Genomic DNA, 20,951 nt, shown 5'->3' with positions numbered 1-20,951 from the left:
TGTGGTTCAGCAATTTCGTATGGTGACCTTTCTCTATACATAACAGTGAGGTCTGTGAAAATTTTACAAATGTACTGATTTCCTTTGCAACACTTTCAGTGGGAATGAACTTACTGACTGTTGACTAGAGAAGTGATTACTTGCCTAACATTTGTTTCAACACTCTCTGGCACAGATTTGCAACTGCAGATAAGAGATAAGAGGTGGACCAACATCTGGTGGGCTACTACTCCCTCTAATGAACTCTACATTATCAAGGAGACTATGGCTGCATAGCATTCCTCCAATTCTTCCTGCAAGGAATCAGTTCTCCTATGTTGCCCCAGCACTTCTATAACACATTAATCTATAGATTTATTCTATTCAATGAGTCACCCCTATATTGTGGAGCCTTACAGATGGTAGCTCACATCCTGGTAGAATGCCCCCTCTTTTTGTCTCTCTGTGACAAGCATGATCTTCCAGATTCTTTACCTCTGATATTGATGGATGGCAAATCAACAGTTCAACTGGTTCTTCATTTCAGGTGAAAAAATTCTTGATCTTTTTCAGATCTTATGTTTTAAACTGCTTTTGACATTTTGTCAGGGTGGTGTGGGTTGAGGTGCCTCCCACTGTATGCAGGCCCATGTGGATCTTTGCCCCTACCTCCTCCATAAGCCATCATGGTCATCCCTCTATTATTCTGTTTTTAATTACTTTTAAATGCAATTGGGCCCTTTTTCTATTGCAATTTATTGTACATTTTAGGAGTTCCCCTTCTTATAGCACTCTCATGAAAGCAAGACCTTTAGGAGTCCTTAGCCTTGAAACTACAGATGACAAAAAAATGTTTGAACTGGTTTTCATGCTTCCTTGAAGAAAGTGGATTCTAGTCCAATCTTTAACACTTTCACTATAATGGACTTGGAATGGGATGGCTGGGGGAGAAATGCCTCCCACCACATGCTGACCCCTTGGGAGCATTCAACTGTGCCCACTCAGCTACTGACCTGATTGTTTCTCTCATTTAATCTTACTACCATTAGCCCAACTGGTGTTCATTACATTTTTAGAATTTTAACTTTTACGAACATGACTCTTCTCTTCATCTGGCTAGAAGCAATTGTTTATTTTATTACTGTCTTACCATTGCATAGGTCGATGGGGGTTGGAAAGGGGATAGATATGGGAGAAGTGCATATCGCTGCAGATAAGCCCTGGGAGCCTCTCACCTTCCCTGTGGCATGTAGATTAACCAAATTCATTTACTTTTATGATTCATACAGTTATTTCTCATCCCCAGCATCAACATGGATTACATTGCCTCAGTTTTAGCAATCCTACATATACTACAATTTGATCAGATTTCTGCTTGATGGTTGACGTGACTAACTCCAGATGGACTACCCCAGGAATGAGAATCTGATGACCTGGATCAAACAACCACACATTACAAAACTATTTAAATGTTATCAATAAAAATAATATACATGATAATTGTCAATAAATACTTCATTTGTTACTTCCTGTTCAGACATAATCTGCACAGTAGGACATAATGGCTTTTGTCTGGCAGCAACTCATTTGTTGAGGCAAACATCTGAACTTTCACTCCAGAAACATGAATTTCTTCTGCAAGCAACAATATGGAGCTGTAAGAAAGGTTTCCACTAAGTCCAGAAACTTGGTATTTATCTGTTTTCCAAAACTGGTACTGCAGCTGAAGTGAACACCCTGCATTGTGGGTACAAAGACAAAATATGGGAATACTTTCTAGTAGCTCACTGTGTCAGATATAAACAAAGTACAACCTACATATATAATCTGGGACCTTGAAATTGGAAATAACTTTTTCGTTATTTGTTCACTTTGTATAATTCTGGTTTTTGTTAAATGAAGTGAATGTATATTAGCTCCTTTTAAAACTTCTAGATGAAAGGTACACATCATAAGTTCTCACCACCATCCTGAATAAAATGATGAAAACCAATGACAGTCTACTGTTTACCTTTTCAAACTGAATGTACTTTTCCTACATTCCTATAGCTCTATATTTAAACACTTAAAATCACTTAAAGCTGCATAGTGGAAGATACTTTCTTGCTCTACTGTATGTATATTTTGTTGAAAATACACCAATAGAGAATGGGAATAAGGGTCGCTCATGTGCCTATTGTTGAGCTGTTCTTAGTCCTGTTCCACTTCCATACTCTCTATGGGGTCGTTATGTAGTTTCACCTTTTATAGTGTCCTTGTGCTCTTGAAGTTTCTGCTCAGTTCAGTAGTATCCCTGCACGACTGTACAAGTCTTTTATAAACGATTTTGCTAGTGCAGTAACTATGGCTTCCCTATATCTTACCAATGAATTTCAACCTGCATGCAGATTCCTTGGATTTCCTTTCTGGAAGTGAATATTATAGCTCCTACTTAAGATAGGACTCTGGTTGTTCCTCACTTTTTTTATCATGAAGTCTTCTCTGGTTGCTTCCCTGTAGTAATTCCTTTACCACTAGTTCCATCCACTGCACCCCAGTCCAAATGGAAACTTCCAAAAGACAATATGTGTTATAATCAATACAACTATTATCTTAGAGGTAACCAGAACACTATGATTCCTATTTTGCTTTCTCTCTTGTATAATAATGAAGCAATGGGTACAGTTTCAGTTGGAATTTCTCATACAAGCATTTGTAGTTAATTTTTTTGTCAGTTTCCAGTAGTGTTTTGAAAAATGGGGTACACTGATGTGTTGATAAAACAGCATACTGTGACATTTTTAACTCTGTAAACATTCCTAGAATCTTTGTGTGATGTGATGCAGCCATGTTTAGAAGTGATGTAATGGTTAGCTGTACAGAATCATCCACATGAGCTTAACTTAACTTGAAAGGTGGTTTGACTGACTCCTGAAGAGGGATAGTTTCAGCACACAGCACGGCCATCCTGATTTAGGTTTATTTTCTGAACTCACTGACTAAATAGAGTGATGTAAGGAGCTGACTTTGAAATAAATCATATCATGTTTTCTAGTCACAAAGGTACTGAGAAGTACACATTCTGCAGCAATGTGAAAGTTCCATTCAGCAATAACAGTATCATCTGTAGTAGTTTCTGTCCTTCAGTACAATGCATTCTGTTGACAGGTCCATAATTCCTCATATGAGAATAATTGCAATCTTATTGAACATTATCATATGGTGTTAAATCATTAGTTACTGAAGGTCTGACTCCAGATTTCAAGTCAATAGTAACTTGTTTTCACTATTCTAATCAAAAGCCTAGTTTATTCATGATGTACTGTAGAGACTAATTTTGGTCTTATCCCAAGTTTCAATAAATTCCTTCTCTGCTGTGTATACTTTTCACATACCACTTGAAACAAAATAGCTTGATCCCTTAACATATCAGAGTTTTCAGAGCTACTTTTTCTTTACTCATCCTTGATCACACCAAAATATACAAACATCACACTGTACAGGTTTAAACTGCTACTTTCATATATAGAGTGATTAAACGTATTTCATCTTCTAACATACATAAATAGGGAGTCACTTTTATCTCCTTCACAGTCCTGAATCTATAACTAGTTTTTTACATTCTACTAATTACAGCACAAAGTGTGTGAAATTGAATCAAGAACCACTTCAATAAATAACTAGTGAACTTCTTACCTCTTCACAGACTACTATTCACAATCTATATGCTCATTACCAATGATAAAATAATAAATAATTTGTATAGAGAGATCTAGAAAATTCTGATTATACACTAGCACTCTCTATTCAACTGTCATTATTACTGTTATTATTGTATGGTTATCTTTTCAATGTACTTTAAAACAGGCTTCACTGTCTCTTGCTACACTGGATTTTTGTGAAGCATGTACTTCACATAATTTTCAAATGAAAACTTGTCTGCTGAAGCATGCATATTACATATTTGTTGCAGAGTATATCTCACACAAGCTTACATTTGAGACTTCATTTCTTACACCCTATCATTTAAAGTTGTATGCATTTTGCTGAAATCTCAAAGAACATTTATGTCATCATCATGAAGCTTCAATCAGGCATGCAAAGCTTTAACTATCACTGCCTTTGCTATACATTTTGCTGAAAGGTTCCCTATGGAAGATTTATGGTACCGTACATGAAAATTGTGCATGTTGTTTATTATATTGCTAAGGGTTGCTACTTAACATCTTGTAATTTGCAACCAAATCAAGTGATTACAATTAAGATTACTACTTATTTCAGGGAGCTCACAATCCATTCAGTAATGTGTAAATAATCATTTCTGAGTATGCAATATATTGTAATTCATAATATGCACTGCTATCAAACTTACATCCTCTCTTTACTAGACTTCTTTGGCTCACAAGTAAAACAAGACTAAGGTAATAATTGATATAAAATGCACATAAAACTTTATTACTGCACAATAAGAGAAAAATTAGAGAAATTTATAACAGCTTGCTGCAATAAACAGACAACACAGTTAATATCTTTTTACATCTGCCTGATTGGTAATGAAACTGCAGAAAGTAAGTTCCTGGGAGATAATAGGTTGCAGATATCTGTCCGCCAATTTTCCCTTCCCCCAAATCCTTTCCTCCATTTGAGGTGGTCTCACTAGTTTGCCTTGTTACATCACACTTAAACAAACTAACAGCTGTGATATCAGAAGCTTCTTTACTTTTGTCTTTGTTACAATCATTCAGTTTGCACAGAAACTCTTATCACTTCTCTCTTTCATATTTGCAATCGTCCTTATGAAAATTACTGAATTGTGTCACTAGAATACCTCAAAAATTCTATAATACAGGGGTGACATGTTAATTTGTATTTACTGGCCGTAGTGCTCCAGAAGAATGCTCTCACTATTAAAAAAGACAACTCAAACACCATAATCAAAACTGAGCTATTCATTGCATATTTTTTTACACTTCAGAATACTGAATATAAGTTAGTTTGAAGTAATGAAAATAAAAGTTTATGACAGCTCTCTTCAACAACATATCCTTCATGTGGTTTGATGTTGTCATTGACAACAACAATATTTGTGATAGTGAATATGCATTCAAGAAGTGGGCAGCAAACTTCAGCACTCAGATTTTATCTAAAACAACAAAAACCTGGAGACTCATTTTAGACATATTAGATTATGAAAGTGAACAGATAGAGTGAACAGAAACAAGCTTTGGAACATCAGGGAAAACAAGAGTATTCAAGATATTTAATACAACTAATAAAAAGTTTGTATCAGAAAGCATAAATTTCAATAAACAGAGAGAAAAAGAAGACAGGACCAATAAATATCAATAGAGGAGTGTCTCCTTTCAACTGGAATACTCAATATTACTTCAATGATGTTGCTAGACAGTGCAAATGGAAAGTTAAACAAGGTGTCAGATTGATACCAGGGCACACGCGCAAACATTAACGCTCTGCTCTTTACTGATGACCAATCAATTATTCAGAAGACAGAAAATGAATTCCAGTTTACAATATATAGCCTAGTCTAGTGCATAAAAACCATCATTTAAAAATTTTAATAAAAGTATCTGAAGTAATGGTCCTTAAAGGAAAATTTCCACTACTCTCCAAAATAGCAATAGATGAATAATTGATAGACAGATGTTGCATTTTCAGGTGTTAGTCTCCAATATTAACTATTAACATGAAAATTGTGCCACTAACAAATTTCAACAAAAAGATTCCAGTAATATGTGGTACAATATGCAGAACATTGTGTGACAGCCGGCCGGGGTGGCCGAGCAGTTCTAGGCGCTACAGTCTGGAACCGCACGACTGCTACGGTTGCAGGTTCGAATCCTGCCTCAGGCATGGATGTGTGTGATGTCCTTAGGTTAGTTAGGTTTAAGTAGTTCTAAGTTCTAGGGGACTGCTGACCTTAGAAGTTAACTGCCATAGTGCTCAGAGCCATTTGAACCATTTTTGAACTGTGTGACGAGGAAGGCCACAAGCTAAACTTTTTTGATGTAATTGATACTTCTTTTCTATCAGATGGAAGAGGATCTTAGATACTAGCTAGGAAGAACAAAAATATAGTGAACTGAAACAAAATTTGTAAGGAAATATTAAAAATCATTCACTCAGAGATCAAACAAAAAACAATATTACATGTGAAGTACTTAATATATATACTGTACAAATGAAAAAAATATAGGTACTACACAGTTTCCTGTATTCAGATCATGTCACTGACAATCTTTCTGAGCTCCAGTACATTCCTGGATAATCATATCTACAATATTTCCTGTGCATTACATTACGTAAGTGTGAATATTGATAAATGTATTGTCACAGATCCCAAATATTATGGCAATGAATCAAAGAGCACCTGGATATGTTTCTTGAGATTCTCTTTACATGCAATTTATATTAGAATTGGCAAACCATCAACAGTGATTGCTGGAGAACTGTGATAAACTAGTTGAAAAATCATGGTATGACAAATCATTTTTGGGGACCAATCATTCTTCCCCAGTCAACTAATTCACCTACTACTAATATTGCCTCTAAGCTTAATGGGGTATACAGACACTTGCTTCCACATTCACATTCCATTAGAACTCAGTGAGTTTAGCGTAAAATTAGCCTGTCCAGGCACATTGTAGGCCTACTGAATATCAAATGGCTCTACGCATCTTCCATTTTCAGTTTAGTCATGTCATTCTTCCTGGGTGTTGCAATCTACACAAACAGCAGCATGCATCTATAACATTTGTGTGAACATTTCTAATCTCATTAACATTAATGTTCAGTACTGATCACTGTGGGTTGGAGGAACATTTGCATAATTTGTTTTCAAATCTTGTATAAAGTATGGTCACTTCTGATAACAGCCCTACTTTTTAATATTCCCCTTTTTGATGTCATTGAATGTTCATTTGTGGCATGACCAAAAAGCAATGAGAATTTTTGTTTTTCTTAAAGAATCTTTATTTATTCACCAACATCTACTTTGTCTCCTTCAAAGTAACCTCCTCAGATATGACACACATGTGTCAGCGCTTTCTGAATTCTTGGAAGCACTTCTAGAACTCACTTTTCTTTATTGTGTTCAGTTCTTTTAGCAATTCTGTTTTTATCTCTTCAATGATATGGTGAAATGACACCCTTTCACGGTTCTTCTCCACCTCAGGAATACAAATAAGTCACAGGGGGATATGTCTGGTGAATGCAGTGGGTAATTCAACATAAGGGTTTTGTTTTTCAGCAAAAAATCATTGCATTCAGGTGTGTGTGGTAGCATTATCATAATACAATTTCTGTGAGTAGTTTGCCACAGTTCTGATAGTTGTCTTCAGATTTTTCATGCAGACAATGTATTACTTCCAGGTAATATCCCTTTTGGCAGTGCAACCATAATGCAGAAACTCATTATGCACTATCCAATTGTAATCAAAGATAACACTGAGAAGAAGAATCTTCACATGTCATTTAACATGTTGATTTCCCCCCCCCCCCCCCCCCCCCCCCCTCCCCAGTCCTAGCCCTTCAGGCAGTTTCCAGTGGGACAATTGGGCCTTGATTTTGATGTCATACCCACATACTCTTGTTTCATCACACATTATAACCTTCTTTAGCATTTCTGGATCATTATCAACCTCATGCAGCAATTCCTGATTGATGTCTACATTAAGTCATTTGTGGTCGAAATTCAACAATTTCGGAACAAACTTTGCTGCTACATATTTCATGTCCAAAACATCCAAAACAATGGCTTGACATGATCCAAAGAATAAGCAAACATCATAGGCAACCTCCATGATGGTGAATCGGCACGGGGTCCCGGGTTCTATTCCCGGTGGGGTCAGGGATTTTTCCTGCCTCGGGATGACTGGGTGTCATTGTGTCGTCATCATCATCATCATTCATCCTCATTACGGTTGGAGGAAGGCAATGGCAAACCACCTCCACTAGGACCTTTCCTAGTAAGGCGGCGCGGGCCTCCCGCATCGCTCCCCTACGCTCTGTCAACGAGTATGGGGACACATCATCATCATCTTCCACATTGTCATCAGTAATTGATGTGCTACAGTGTCCAGGGTAGTCATCATCTTCAACATCTTCTCAACCCTCTTTGAACCATTTATACAACACACAATTTTTTTTTTCTTGCTTATATCAGATTTGCCAAAAGCCACAGTCAACATTTCAAATTCAGTGGTGCCCTTTATTCTGTTTATCAAGCAACATTTTATGCAAATTATGTGATCCATCTTTTTTAAAAACTTTGACAAGCACTCAAAACCATGTATAACTTTTTTCATTATCAACAATAAACTAACTGTTCAAAACAGCTGAAAACGCAAACATACATCAGGAGCACACCAACAAGCCAAAAATAACTGAAAATCATTTGTACAAAGCCCATGAAATAAAAAAAATTCCTTTTACTTTTTTTATCCCACCTCATACTATGGTGCAACAGATTCCTCTATTCATTTTATCTCAGAAACATCACAAATTTGAAATCTGAGAAATACCAGTTTGTCATATTCCTTTGATATCATTGTTATTTGTTCATTTCTCACAAATTTTGAGCATTGTGCATTTAGGACTATCGCCAATACATGAATTTACACAGTTATGTAAACAGTATTTAATCTTTATTTTGTTGCTTCATCAATATTCAATTTCTGCATTGTCAGTGGGCAAAGTGAATATGAAACAAAAATACTCCATAAAAGCTGAAGTCTCCAACATACATATCATATCAGAAAAGTGATATTTGCAAGTTAATGGAAATTCCTGGATGTAGCAACATGCAAAATAAGAAGGTCAATGCATGGAGCACAGAAATGCATAACAGAAAACAGCATTCACACTAGCTTTCAAGCACTAGCTCTTTTTCTAGCAATGGTACACTCATTCACATACACACAACCACCTAAACATACACTCCAAAAAAAAAAGATGTACCATGAAGGAATTATTTGAATGGGATGGAAATCAGTGGATGCGATGTAAATGTACAAACAAACAAATGATTACAATTTCAGAAAAAAATGGATGATTTTTTCAAGTGAATTAACTTCTGGAATTGAGCAAGTCAGTAACACATTGGTCCATATCTGGCTCTTATGCAAGCAGCTCATTGGCTTTGCAATGGTTGATTGAGTTTATAAAGCTACTTGTTCGTCGAGCAGCTTTATATTTATAAACTTAACTTTTGGGGGTTCATTTTTAGATGAAGAAATCGGAGAATTCTTCACACTTCACATTATTTATTTACAGGCGTCACTTGTACAGACTCTCCAGCCGAAATCATCACAAACAACTGACTGACTCTGACCTCGCATCATCTCTGCTTATATAGAATTTTAACAATCACTCACAAAATATTGCATTATTAATTCTGAAGAATTTCAAAGTTACAATTAAAATGTACAAAATGTTTGCGAACAGACATTACACCCGAATAAGGAAAAATTAACAATATTAGTTGACGTAATTTTTGTAGTGTCATCACTAGGTTTAAATATTAAAAATCGATATGGTTCTAATTACAATAATGTCTTTTGTGAATTTTGAGTTATTTAATTAATTACAGTTCGGTTTCAGATACTAACATTTAATGACATCACAAATTCTGCTTTCTAACAGACTGTATACAAGGAAGTTACAAATACGCCCTGAAATACGAAAAATCTGAACATTGTGTGATGCAAACAATTGGAGAGTTAATCAAAATGTGTTTACAAAGTACATTAATTTCAAAATAGGATATAAAATGAATAACAAGTACGAATACATTGCTTGGTAATCACTTAAAAAGCTGTTTCTCAAGATAATGAAGCTTTTTCTATACTAATACATTTCTTGTTCCAAATGATCGTAATTAGTGGCTCTGACCACTTATACCAATACTTCTACAGTATCTTATTATCCGTTACTTTACATTTCTTAGCTCACCCTGCTGATGAATCATTTAATTTGGCATTTATTATGTAATTCCGTTAATGACGACAATAAGTCTTTTCACAACGAATACAGAATATTACTAGTAAATGCGACAGACTGATATATAAATACACATAGGTACACATACAAATCCCTAGGGCACTGTATTGTCCAATAACTACACAGTTACATATCAAAAAACAGTTGGTATCAGTCATTTCAGTTAACCCACGGGTCGGGCTGTATTGTTATAAGTTTTAGGATGTTCTCCTAAGGGATCTCATCCAAACTTTTGTCCAATTGGCATGTTACACCACCAAAACCCCATGCTAGTGGGAGAGCCCTGCCCACAATGCTTCAAACATTCTGACTCGGGGAGAGATTCAGTGACATTGCTGGCCAAGGTAGGATTTGGCGAACATGGAGAAACTCTCACCATGTGCGAACAGGCATTATCTTGTTGAAATGAAAGCCCAAGATGACTTGCCATGGAGGGCGACAAAATGGGGCATATAATATCAGCAACGCACGATTGTACTGTGAGGGTACCACAGATGACAACCAAAGGGAGCGTGCTATGAAAAGAAATGGCACTTTGGCCATAGGGGTGAGTCCAGCCTGTCTGACTGGTTAGCCTGCCTGTTTGGATAAAAATAACTAATGCACAAATGGTATATTCTTTGCTGGGATGACAATGATTTCATTCACTTGTAGATCAAATAATACAGAATGTGTTTTAGATGCAGTGTACGCAATGTCAAACTTGAGAGAGAATGAATAAGCCTCTTGTTGACTCATTACTAAGGGCTATGTACAATCACAGAACTCAACATAGAGCAAAAATGAACATATATGTTATTATGAACTAAGAGTAAATGTCACAGAGTTTATAGACAAAACACAGCACTTCCTGGCAACCAGCACAGAACTAATTTGACAGCACAAAACTGAACACTCCCAGTGCAACACACACATCAAACACTCACGCACTACGCTATACAGGACTGCTGGCCACAGTCACTACAAAAGCCCTCTTGGTGGAAGTAGAGCACTATCCAGGAAGCGCTTTGTTTTGTGTATAAACTCCATGCCATTTGCTCTTAGTTTATAATGATATACATGTTCATGTTTACTCTATATTTAGTTCTGTAATTATGCATAGCCTGTAATAATGAGTCAACAAGAGGCTTATTTGTTCTCTCTCGAGTTTGTCTTTGCTTACACTGTATCTAAAAGAGACATTCTGTATTATTTGATCTATGAACAAATAAAGTCATTGTCATCCCATGCATAACAATATATTGTTTGAGCTTTGTTTATTTTTATCCAAACAGGCAGGCTAACCTGTCACATGGGTCAGACTCACCCCTACAGCCAAAGCACCACAGACCATCCATCATTCCTGGTTGTCGGTCTATATGGCAGGTGACAGTCTTGTTGCCATCCCATCACAGTCTGGGGTGTCTCCAAACAGGTCTTCAGCTTGGAATCTGATTGACTGGAGTAGAAATATTTTCAGTGTTGAGTCCTGCTTCAAATTGAGCCCGAATTACGAGCAAAGAGGTGTAAGAAGATGCCCCAGACAGGGGTGCGACACCAACCTGTCACCTGCCATACAGCCCAACAATCAGGAATGATGGTCTAGGATGACATTTCATTTCATAGCAGGAACCCTTTGGTTCTCATCCACGGCAGCCTTTAGTACAATGAAACATTGATGATCTTCTATGCCCTGTTTTTTGCCCTTCAAGGCAAGCCATCCTGGCCTTAAACTTCAGAAAGATAATGCCCACCCACATATAGTGATAGTTTCCTCTGCTTGCCTACATGCTTGTCTTGGCCAGCAAGGCCACTGGACCTCTCCCCAATTAAGAACATTAGGAGCATTGTAGGTAGGGCCTTCCAACCAGCTCAGGACTTTAATGATCTAATGCACCATTTGGATACAATTTGACATCATATCCCTCAGGAGGCCATCCAAAAATTCTTATCAACCAATGCCAAACCAAATAACTGCTTTCATAAGGGCCAGACATGGATCAACACATTATTGACTTGTTCAGTTTATGAAGCTCTCTCTCTCTCTCTCTTGAGTAAATCATACAACTTTTCTGAAATTGTCAGCATTTGTTTATCAGTACATTTATATCACATTTACCAATTTCCATCTTATTTGGATAATTCCCTCATAGTGCATTGTGGTGTGTGTGTGTGTGTGTGTGTGTGTGTGTGTGTGTGTGTGTGTGTGTGAATGTATGTACTACTACTAGAAAAGAAACTAGTGCTCAAAAGCTAGTACGAATTTTGTTTTCTATTTTATGTGTCCGTGCTCCACACATCAACCCACTGTAGTGAGTGTTGCCTTTATCATATTTTACATATTTGTAAATTGGATTGTTGCCAGATATTCATTTGGAATGCATTTCGAAAAATATGTAACAGATAACCTTTATAAATATAGAATATTCCATTTATTAGATTTCCATTATAAATCCACTTTAGATATTTTGTAACTATTTCTGTAAAACATTTACTTGAGTAAGGCACAGTGAAGCAATTTTTTGCCAAAATCATTTATATATTTAATGAACATTGCATTCAGAACAAACATGCAGTTAATACCAAGGTACCTCACAAATGTAGTTGTGCCAGACACACTGTGATTTGATTAGTTTCATTAATTTATCCTCTTCAGTCCTAACATGATGAGTCACAACAGCAGCAAATCAGATTTGAAACAACTGGATAGCTCATAAAATAATGAGGCAGGTTCATAACAGTTTAAATACCTTTCAACTGTTTTGGTTACATTAGATACAGAGCCACTTGTTGATCTGACTTCTTTGTCATAAAGATGAAAAATGCAGTCAATTTTTTGTGGAAACTCATACAGTCAAATTAACACAGTTACAGTGTGATGATGTTAAGGGAGACTGCTTCTACTGACAAATCTATCATCATGCTAACAGATACCCAGAAATATAATATTTCACTTGATATGTAGAAGAAGTATACTGAAGCATTTAACAGCTGCTGAACATAACATTTCTTCTTTATGACACAGAAAAAAACATTACTCACTACTAAATTTGAGAAATGGCTGAAGATAACATCATGAAATTACTGTTACTAAACATCTATAATTTCTTTTAGTTTCATTTCTTTTTTCACATTTATGCCAGTTAATACAGAAACACCTTGAGAAGTAATTTTAAAAGCTCTGTGACAAATATGCATGAAATTTACCAACCTAACAGAGATTTGAACACTGGAAGAACAGAAGGAATGGACATTATACTTATCTTGTAAGTACTTGGAAGAACACAGGACACACTACAAGAATGGAATGCATTTTCTATGAGCATCATAAGGCAGAATGTAGCACTGAAATGATTTAGTCTTTCCTCCTGATTCATTAATATACAAGCAAAATGGAATTCTTAATTCTTGGTTTGAGGCATATGCTGAAACTCAGCTAGATCTTCGCTAACTGGAATGTATGTGTGTCCATCATGCACTCTGGCAGAAAGAAGAAACGAGGCAGAAGCTGGGCATCCTGTTTGAATTGCAACGAGCTGCCTGCAGATCGTCAGTAAGTGCACAGACACTTGCACGGCATCCTACTATCCAAAATCCTCATATCTCATCACAATGCAACATCAGAAAACTCTGGAAGAAAACATTTTAGCTTAGATTATTTGTTACAGATGGTGACTCATTGCTTTCATACTCAAATGAAGAAACCCATGAAAACTGTAATATTATATGATCTATAAATCATCCATGTAACCCAAATTTGCCAGTTAACAGTTGTTGTGCTGCAAATGTTCTTTGTCAGTATTGTTTTATGGGTGTCTAGGGAGATTTATTTGCAATTGTGTTACATTTTGTAGTGCAATGACAATTTTACAAAATGTATTCATTCTTAAAAGAGTATTTTAGTCCAGATGTTCTGCCCCAAACTGAAAACATATCCAATTTTATTTTAAACATTAAAGTAATTGATTAAGTATCATCATATTCTAAGTACTATTTAACATATATTTCATAAGTCTCAGCAAGAGGATAAACATTGAGGAATGTGGAATGGGCCAGTAACACATTACCAAAAACACTGTGACAGATCATCATTATGATTTACATTATCCTTCAGTAGTTATATATGCAAATATCATTGTAAACATATGTTCAGTATGCATATTTCAAGTAAGAGTAAGTTATGTCTTATTCCACAGATAGAAAAGCCATTACATTTCAAAAAAGCAGCTGCTTTTCTGATCACACTCTTGCAACTTTTTTTTTTATCAAGTAACGAAAGCTGTTATGTAAACAAAACAGCACATTAATGTTACTATCTCTAAAAGGTAACCAGAGATGTATCTATAGTAGAGTGTGGGATGGATCATAAATTAATACAAATTATTGATACAGAGGCTGATAAAATTTGCTTCTCAATAATTCTAAACTTATATTTTACATCTGTGTAGTATGTTCAAAACTTTTTGAGCTCAACAATTGACTTAATTCTAAATTCTTAACAGATGTAGAAATCTCACAGAAAATGGTACAAGTCTAAGAACATATTTCTTTTATCATGATGTTTACTGTATAGTCAGTTTCCTTTATCTCTTTAACACACTCACAATTAACAGCATTCAAAGGTAAATATATTGTATATACAGTGTGTGACTGGAAATTAAGTTGAATGATTTTTTTTCCTGCCAACCCAGAAGATTGCAGTTCTGCAACTGGTGGGGGAAAAGTTGGTGGATGGTCTTGGAAAGGCAACGTTTCCTTACCAGTTGCCTGCTGGCTGTTGTCCAGTGTGGATTTCTCATGTGTGTGCTTGCATTCAAGTGAAGTATCAAGAGATCAAAATGCCACAATTCACTGAACAGTGACATGCCATTGAATCTTTGCAGCAGACAAAAATATTCTTTCTATGAAGGTCAAATTTGAGTGTGACAGTGAAGTTATTTGATGGCATGTAACAGGTCTAGATGATATCAAGCTAATTGTTGAATGTTTTTACTAGTGTTCCAATCCCACTGATGGTTTTACAAACATCAACAGAAAGTCTAAGGTCGTAGTGTGGAAATATCCAAATCATGCAATATTAGTTGGATGTGACTTTAATCTATTGAGTACAAACTGGGATGTGTATAGACTCACTGTAAGAGTTACAGACAGTCTTGTGAAGTTCTTTTGAATTTGTTTTCCAAAAATTGTCTTGAGCAGCTGTTTGACAGTCCACATGCAATGGAAATATTTTAGACCTTGTAGCTACAAACAGACCTGACTAACCAATGACACCAGTATAAACACAAGGTTTAGTGAGCATGATGTCATCACAGTGACTTTGATAACTAGAGTTAATAAATCAATCAAGAACATTAGGAAAGTATTTCTGATAGAAAGAGCAGTTGGTAGTCATTAGCATCCCACTTACTATGCATTGACATCATGTAGTTCCAATGTGATTGAAGTAAAATCATTATGGGCAAAGTTTAAATGTGGACTGTAAGTCATTCTCCGGAGAGGTGTTCACTGAGCAGGTGGATTGGAGATGGAAACGACCCACTGTGCCTTAACAACAAAATTCAAAAACTGCTGAGGAACAAGAGCTGATCCACTCTTAATCCAAAAGAGAATGCTCAAATGATGGCAGGCAAAACTTAATAGAAATTCGTGCATCTGTAAAAAGATCTATGCACAAAGCTTACAACAATTACCACTGTCATGCCTTAGCAATAGATCTTGCTGAGAACCCAAGAAAACTCCGGTCCTATGTAAAATCGCTAAGTGGGTCTCAGGTTTCCATACAGTCAGTCATTGATCAGTCTGGTGTGGCAGTAGGAGACAACAAAAATAAGCCGAAGTTTTAAATTTCACATTTAAGAAATCATTCACATAAGAAAATCCTACAAACATACCATTGTTTGGCCATCACACAGAGTCCTGTATGGAGGGCATAGCAATAATCATCGCTCGTGCAGAGAAACAACTGAAAGGGCTGAAAGCAAATAAGTCACCAGGTCATAATGGAATCCTACTTCATTTTTACAAAGAGTACTCTACAGCATTGGCCCCCTTACTTAGCTTGCATATACTGTTGATCTCTCACCCCATATTAAGTCCCAAGTGAATGGGCAGAAGGGCAGGGGACTCCTGTATATAAGAAGGGTAAAATAATGGATCTGCAAAATTACAGACCAGTATCTTCAACTTTGGTTTGCTACAGAATTCTCAAACATATTCTCTGTTCAAGTATAATAAATTTTATTTAGAGGGAGAAGCTTCTGTCCACAGATCGGTAGAGTTTTAGAAAGCATCACTCATGTAAAACTCAGCTTGCCTTTTTCTCACATGAAATCCTGCAAGCCTGTGGATGAAGGGCAACAAACAGAATCCATTTCCTAGATTTTTGTAAAGCATTTGACATGCTGCCACATTGCTTACTATTAATGAAAGTACAAACATATGGAATAGGTTCCCAGATATATCTCTCTCTAAGATTTCTTAAGTAACAGAACCCACTATATTGCCCTCAATGGAGAGTGTTCATCCAAGATGAGGATATTGTCAGGAGTGCTCCATGGAGATGTGATAGGACTGTTGTTACTTTTTATATACATAAATGATCTGGCAGGCAGGGTAAGCAGCAACCTTTGGTGGTTTGATGATTCGAGCACGCACGGAGGCTTTCCAGCAGTCGTTCTTACCGCGAACCATGCACAACTGGAACAGGAAAGGGAGGTAATGACAGTGGCACATAAAGTGCCCTCCGCCACGCACCGTTGGGTGGCTTGCAGAGTATAAATGTAGATGTAGATGTAGATGCTGTGGTATATGGGATGTGCCATCATTCAGCATACAAGATAACTTAGACAAAATTGCTAGCTTCTGTGCTAGCTCTAAATTTAAAAAAGTGTAAGGCAATGCAGTTGAACAGGTAAAACAAACCCATAATGTCTGAATGAATTATTATTAAGAGAGGGCTGCTTGACAAAGTCACATCGATAAAATATCTAGTCATAATGTTGCAAATCAGTATGAGATGGAATAAGCATGTAAGGACAGTATTAGGAAAGGTGAATGGTTGACGTTGGTTTATTGAGAGAATTGTAGGAAAGTGTGGTTCATCAGTAAAGAAGACCACTTACAGTATACCAAACCCATTTCTGAGTACTGTTCATATCTTTGGAATCTGCACCATGTCAGATTAAAAGAAAGCATTGTAGCAATTCAGAGGGGAGCTGCTAGATCTGTTACTGGTAGGTTCAAACAACATGCAAGATTATGGTGATGTTTCGGGAACTCAAATGGGAATCACTGGAGGGAAGGTGACAGTCTTGTCAAGGAGCACTATTGAGAAAATTTAGAGAACTGGCATTTGAGGCTAACTGCAGAGAGATTCTACTGCTGCCAATGTACATTTTGTATAATGAACATGTGATAAGATTAGAAAGATTAGGGCTCATAGATAGCCATGTAGACAGCCATTTTTCTATTGCTCTATTTTTGAGTGAAACTGAAAAGGAAATGATAAGTGGTGGTATAGGGTACCCTCCACACACACCATACAGTGGCTTGCAGCATATTTATGTAGATGTAGAAACAGACAAAGTGCAGAGTGGCACATGAAGGCTTCCCTGAAGCAAAACAGGCAATGATGATAAAATCCTGGGTGAAGGTGATGCTCATCTTTTTTGATTCCAAAGACAATGTCCTTTTGGAATTTGAGCCACAGCAACAAACTGTTAGCACCTGATTTTACTTGAAAGTCATTGAAAGGCTCCAAAACTAGGTGCACCTTGCCAGGAAGGAGATTATTGTGAACAGGCGACTCCATTATGACAACATGCTTTCCCATGTGGCCTTCATTGTTAGCAAGTTCCTGGCCAAGCACAGTGTGACTCCAGCCACCATGGAGTACGTATTAGGCACCAGCAGACTTCTTTTTGTTTCCTCAAATAAAGAGAAACATAAAGTGCCATCATTTTGGGATGGCAGATACCATGGAAGCAACCAGGATGAGATGTCTGAAGGATGTTGCCATCAATGTGTTCCAGGGAGTCTATCAGAGATGGCACAATCACTATAAAAAGTGAATTGATGCCCAAGGATGCTATTTTGAAGACTACTAAAATTTGTACTTTTATTTTCAATGTATTGTTTTTACGGATTTTTTCAACTTATTTTCTGGATACATCCTGTATGCTAAGATTCCCTAAATGATGAATGCATGATGTGTAACTTCTGAAATCAAATAAGATTCTCATGCTCTATTCCTGTATAGCAAATATTCCATTCAATTAAGTTACATTTCCCCTAAAAATAATTGTATGAGACAATAACAAAGTCAAACTTAAGTTTCCAGTGGCTTTGTATTAAGAAGGTGAAAGTGAAGCCAAAAATGATCACTCCTGGGCAAAACTTTCTGGAATAGTCCCCCCTGTGATCCCCCAGAGGAAACTAAGAAAGGGTGGCCATGAGGTACAGGTTTTACAAACATTGAGAGCATAACACCCTATGTGTTAGAGCAGTGGTAGTCATCCTGGTCGTACCACCCTCTAGTGGGAGTTTCAGCTTTTGTGATGGGCAGTAGATAGTATAGGTTTCAAAAACATTTTCATTAGGTTTCATAAAATTTTGACATAAGGTATTTAGTAAGCAATTACTGTTGTACCAGTATGCTTCAGCTTGCTGTAACTTTGCTCTATGAATTTTATAAAGTAAAGTTTCTAGACCGTAGGAAAATATAGATTATTACTTACAATAAGGAAGACATATTAAGTCACAGACAAGCATAACAAAAAGACATTTATACACAGCTTTCAGCCACAGCCTTCATCAGCAAAAGAGAAACAGAGAGACACACACCATTCATACACACAAGCAAGCACACCTCACACACATGTGACAGTGAACTCCAGCAGCTCAGGAAACAATAAAATTTGAAAAGGAATATGCAAGGACTTGAAACAGCTACAGCAGAGGTCAGTGAGGTGTAATGGAAATAAGTTAAAGACATTTAGTCGTGTGAGTATGGGATCAAAATGTTGTAACAGGTGCAGGATTCATTATGAATAGGAAGGCACTGGTAGTGAATTACTATTGAAAGTTTAACAGTAGGATAGTTTTCAACAGAATCAAAACCAAACCAACTTCAACATCTCTAATTCAGGTATACATGTGAATTTTACAAGCAGAGGATGACAACCTAGAAAGTATGTGAGGGAACTCAATGAGTGATTCAGAATGTAAAGGAATTTAAAGTTGGAACATTGTAGTAGGAAAGGAATTCAAAGCACAATTAGGTGGAAATACAGGCTTGTCAGTACTAACATAAGGGAAGCAAAACTCCTTTAATCCTGTAATACATTTAAACTAGTAATATTAAATGTATTTCTCAAAAATCGAAAGCAGAAGAAGTATGCAGGAAAATTGTAAAAAAGACACAGGAATGCACACAACTGTATGTGAAAATACCAACACCAAGAAGGAGACATGTGGTTATAAAGAAATTTATTCCATAAATTAGGGAATGACAATACACAAATGATTATAATTACAGAACTGTAGATGCAATTTGACACCACGGTATGCTGCTGGGATACAGATTGCTACACAATTTGAAGATGCATCTATAAAGCATTGACAGTGATTGCAGGAGGGTCAGAAATAAACAAGTTGCTGACCTACCATGTTCCAGACATGTTTGATGAGGTACCTGTCAGGTGAACTTGCAGGCCAGGAAATCAGTGGTACCCTTTGTTCTTCAAAAATGGCTTGCACATTTCTCTGAACATGTGGTAGGGCGGAAATATGGCATATGGAGCTGCCTGCAGAGGGGACAGTGTCTCACGCTCTGCAATCTTCCTTATGAAGTGGTTTCTGTTCATATTATCCTCAATACATAGAACATGAGATCATTTTATAGTCAATGGTGCTCCAAAACATGACACTAGACATTTGTCCACTACATCACTCAACAATTTAGTCTGCTTGATTGTGTTGAGCTAGGTAGTGTCTAGCACACACTTTGCTTTCATTTTGTGATAAGTCAAAGCAAGACTTGTCAGAGAACACTACACTTTGCCACTGAGTAGGACAATATGGAGTGGGCCATGGCACATTATTTGAATGTTATAATTTTGGTGAAATGAATGAGGCAACAGAAAAGCAACTTTTCAATAATAATGTAGCTGACAACATTGCATTCCTTAGTAGGAGTGAAGAGGAATTAGGGGATATGCTGAATGGAATGAACGGTCTAATGAGTGTGAATATGAATTGACAGAAAACCAAAGAAAGACTTAAATAAAAGGAATAACAGAAACACATTTAGTGATAAGCTTAAAATCAAACTTGAGGGCTGTGAAATAGACAAAGAGGAAATACTGCTACCTTGGGACCAAAATAACATATGATGGATGAAGCAAAGGACATAAAAAGCAGAATAGCACAGGCAAAGAGTGCATTCCTGACCAAAGATGGGCTGCTGTTATCAAACATTGGCTTTAATTAAAGGAGAAACTTCTGAGAATGCACATTTGGAGCACAGAATTCTATGGAAGTGAATCATGGATTGTGGGAAATCCAGAAGGGAAGAGAGTTTGAGTGCTAGAGATTTGGTGCTATTGGAGGCTGTTGAAAATTAGGTGAACTGATAAGATAAGGAATGACAAGGTTCTCTACAGAATTAGTGAAGAAAGGAAGATATGTAAAACACTGAAAAGAAGGAGGGACAGCCGGACGAAGTGGCCAAGTGGTTCTAGGCGCTTCAGTCTGGAACCGCGCGACCGCTATGGTCGTAGGTTCGAATCCTGCCTCGGGCATGGATGTGTGTGATGTCCTTAGGTTAGTTAGGTTTAAGTAGTTCTAAGTCTAGGGGACTGATGACCTCAGACATTAAGTCCCATAGTGCTCAGAGCCATTTGAACCACTTGACTTTGAGGATGTAAGTTGCAAGTGCTATTCTGAGCATTTGGCACAAGAGAGGTTGATGGGCTGCATCAAACCAGTCAAAAGAC

The 20,951-nt window shown here is 36.8% G+C and overlaps 1 protein-coding gene across 1 annotated transcript in view; it reads left to right on the top strand.

The window, feature by feature from the left end:
* Positions 1–20,951, top strand: part of LOC126355582 (glutamate receptor ionotropic, NMDA 2B) — a 1,429,141-nt gene that overhangs the window by 1,362,735 nt on the left and 45,455 nt on the right. The window contains exon 17 of the mRNA XM_050005946.1: positions 13,442–13,507. Coding sequence (XP_049861903.1) covers positions 13,442–13,507 — 66 coding nt within the window. The remainder of the gene's footprint in view (positions 1–13,441; positions 13,508–20,951) is intronic.

The sequence above is a fragment of the Schistocerca gregaria genome, chromosome 3, assembly GCF_023897955.1.
Source record: "Schistocerca gregaria isolate iqSchGreg1 chromosome 3, iqSchGreg1.2, whole genome shotgun sequence".
NCBI classification, from domain to species: Eukaryota; Metazoa; Arthropoda; class Insecta; order Orthoptera; family Acrididae; genus Schistocerca; species Schistocerca gregaria.
This window is presented reverse-complemented; position numbering and strand designations above follow the sequence as displayed.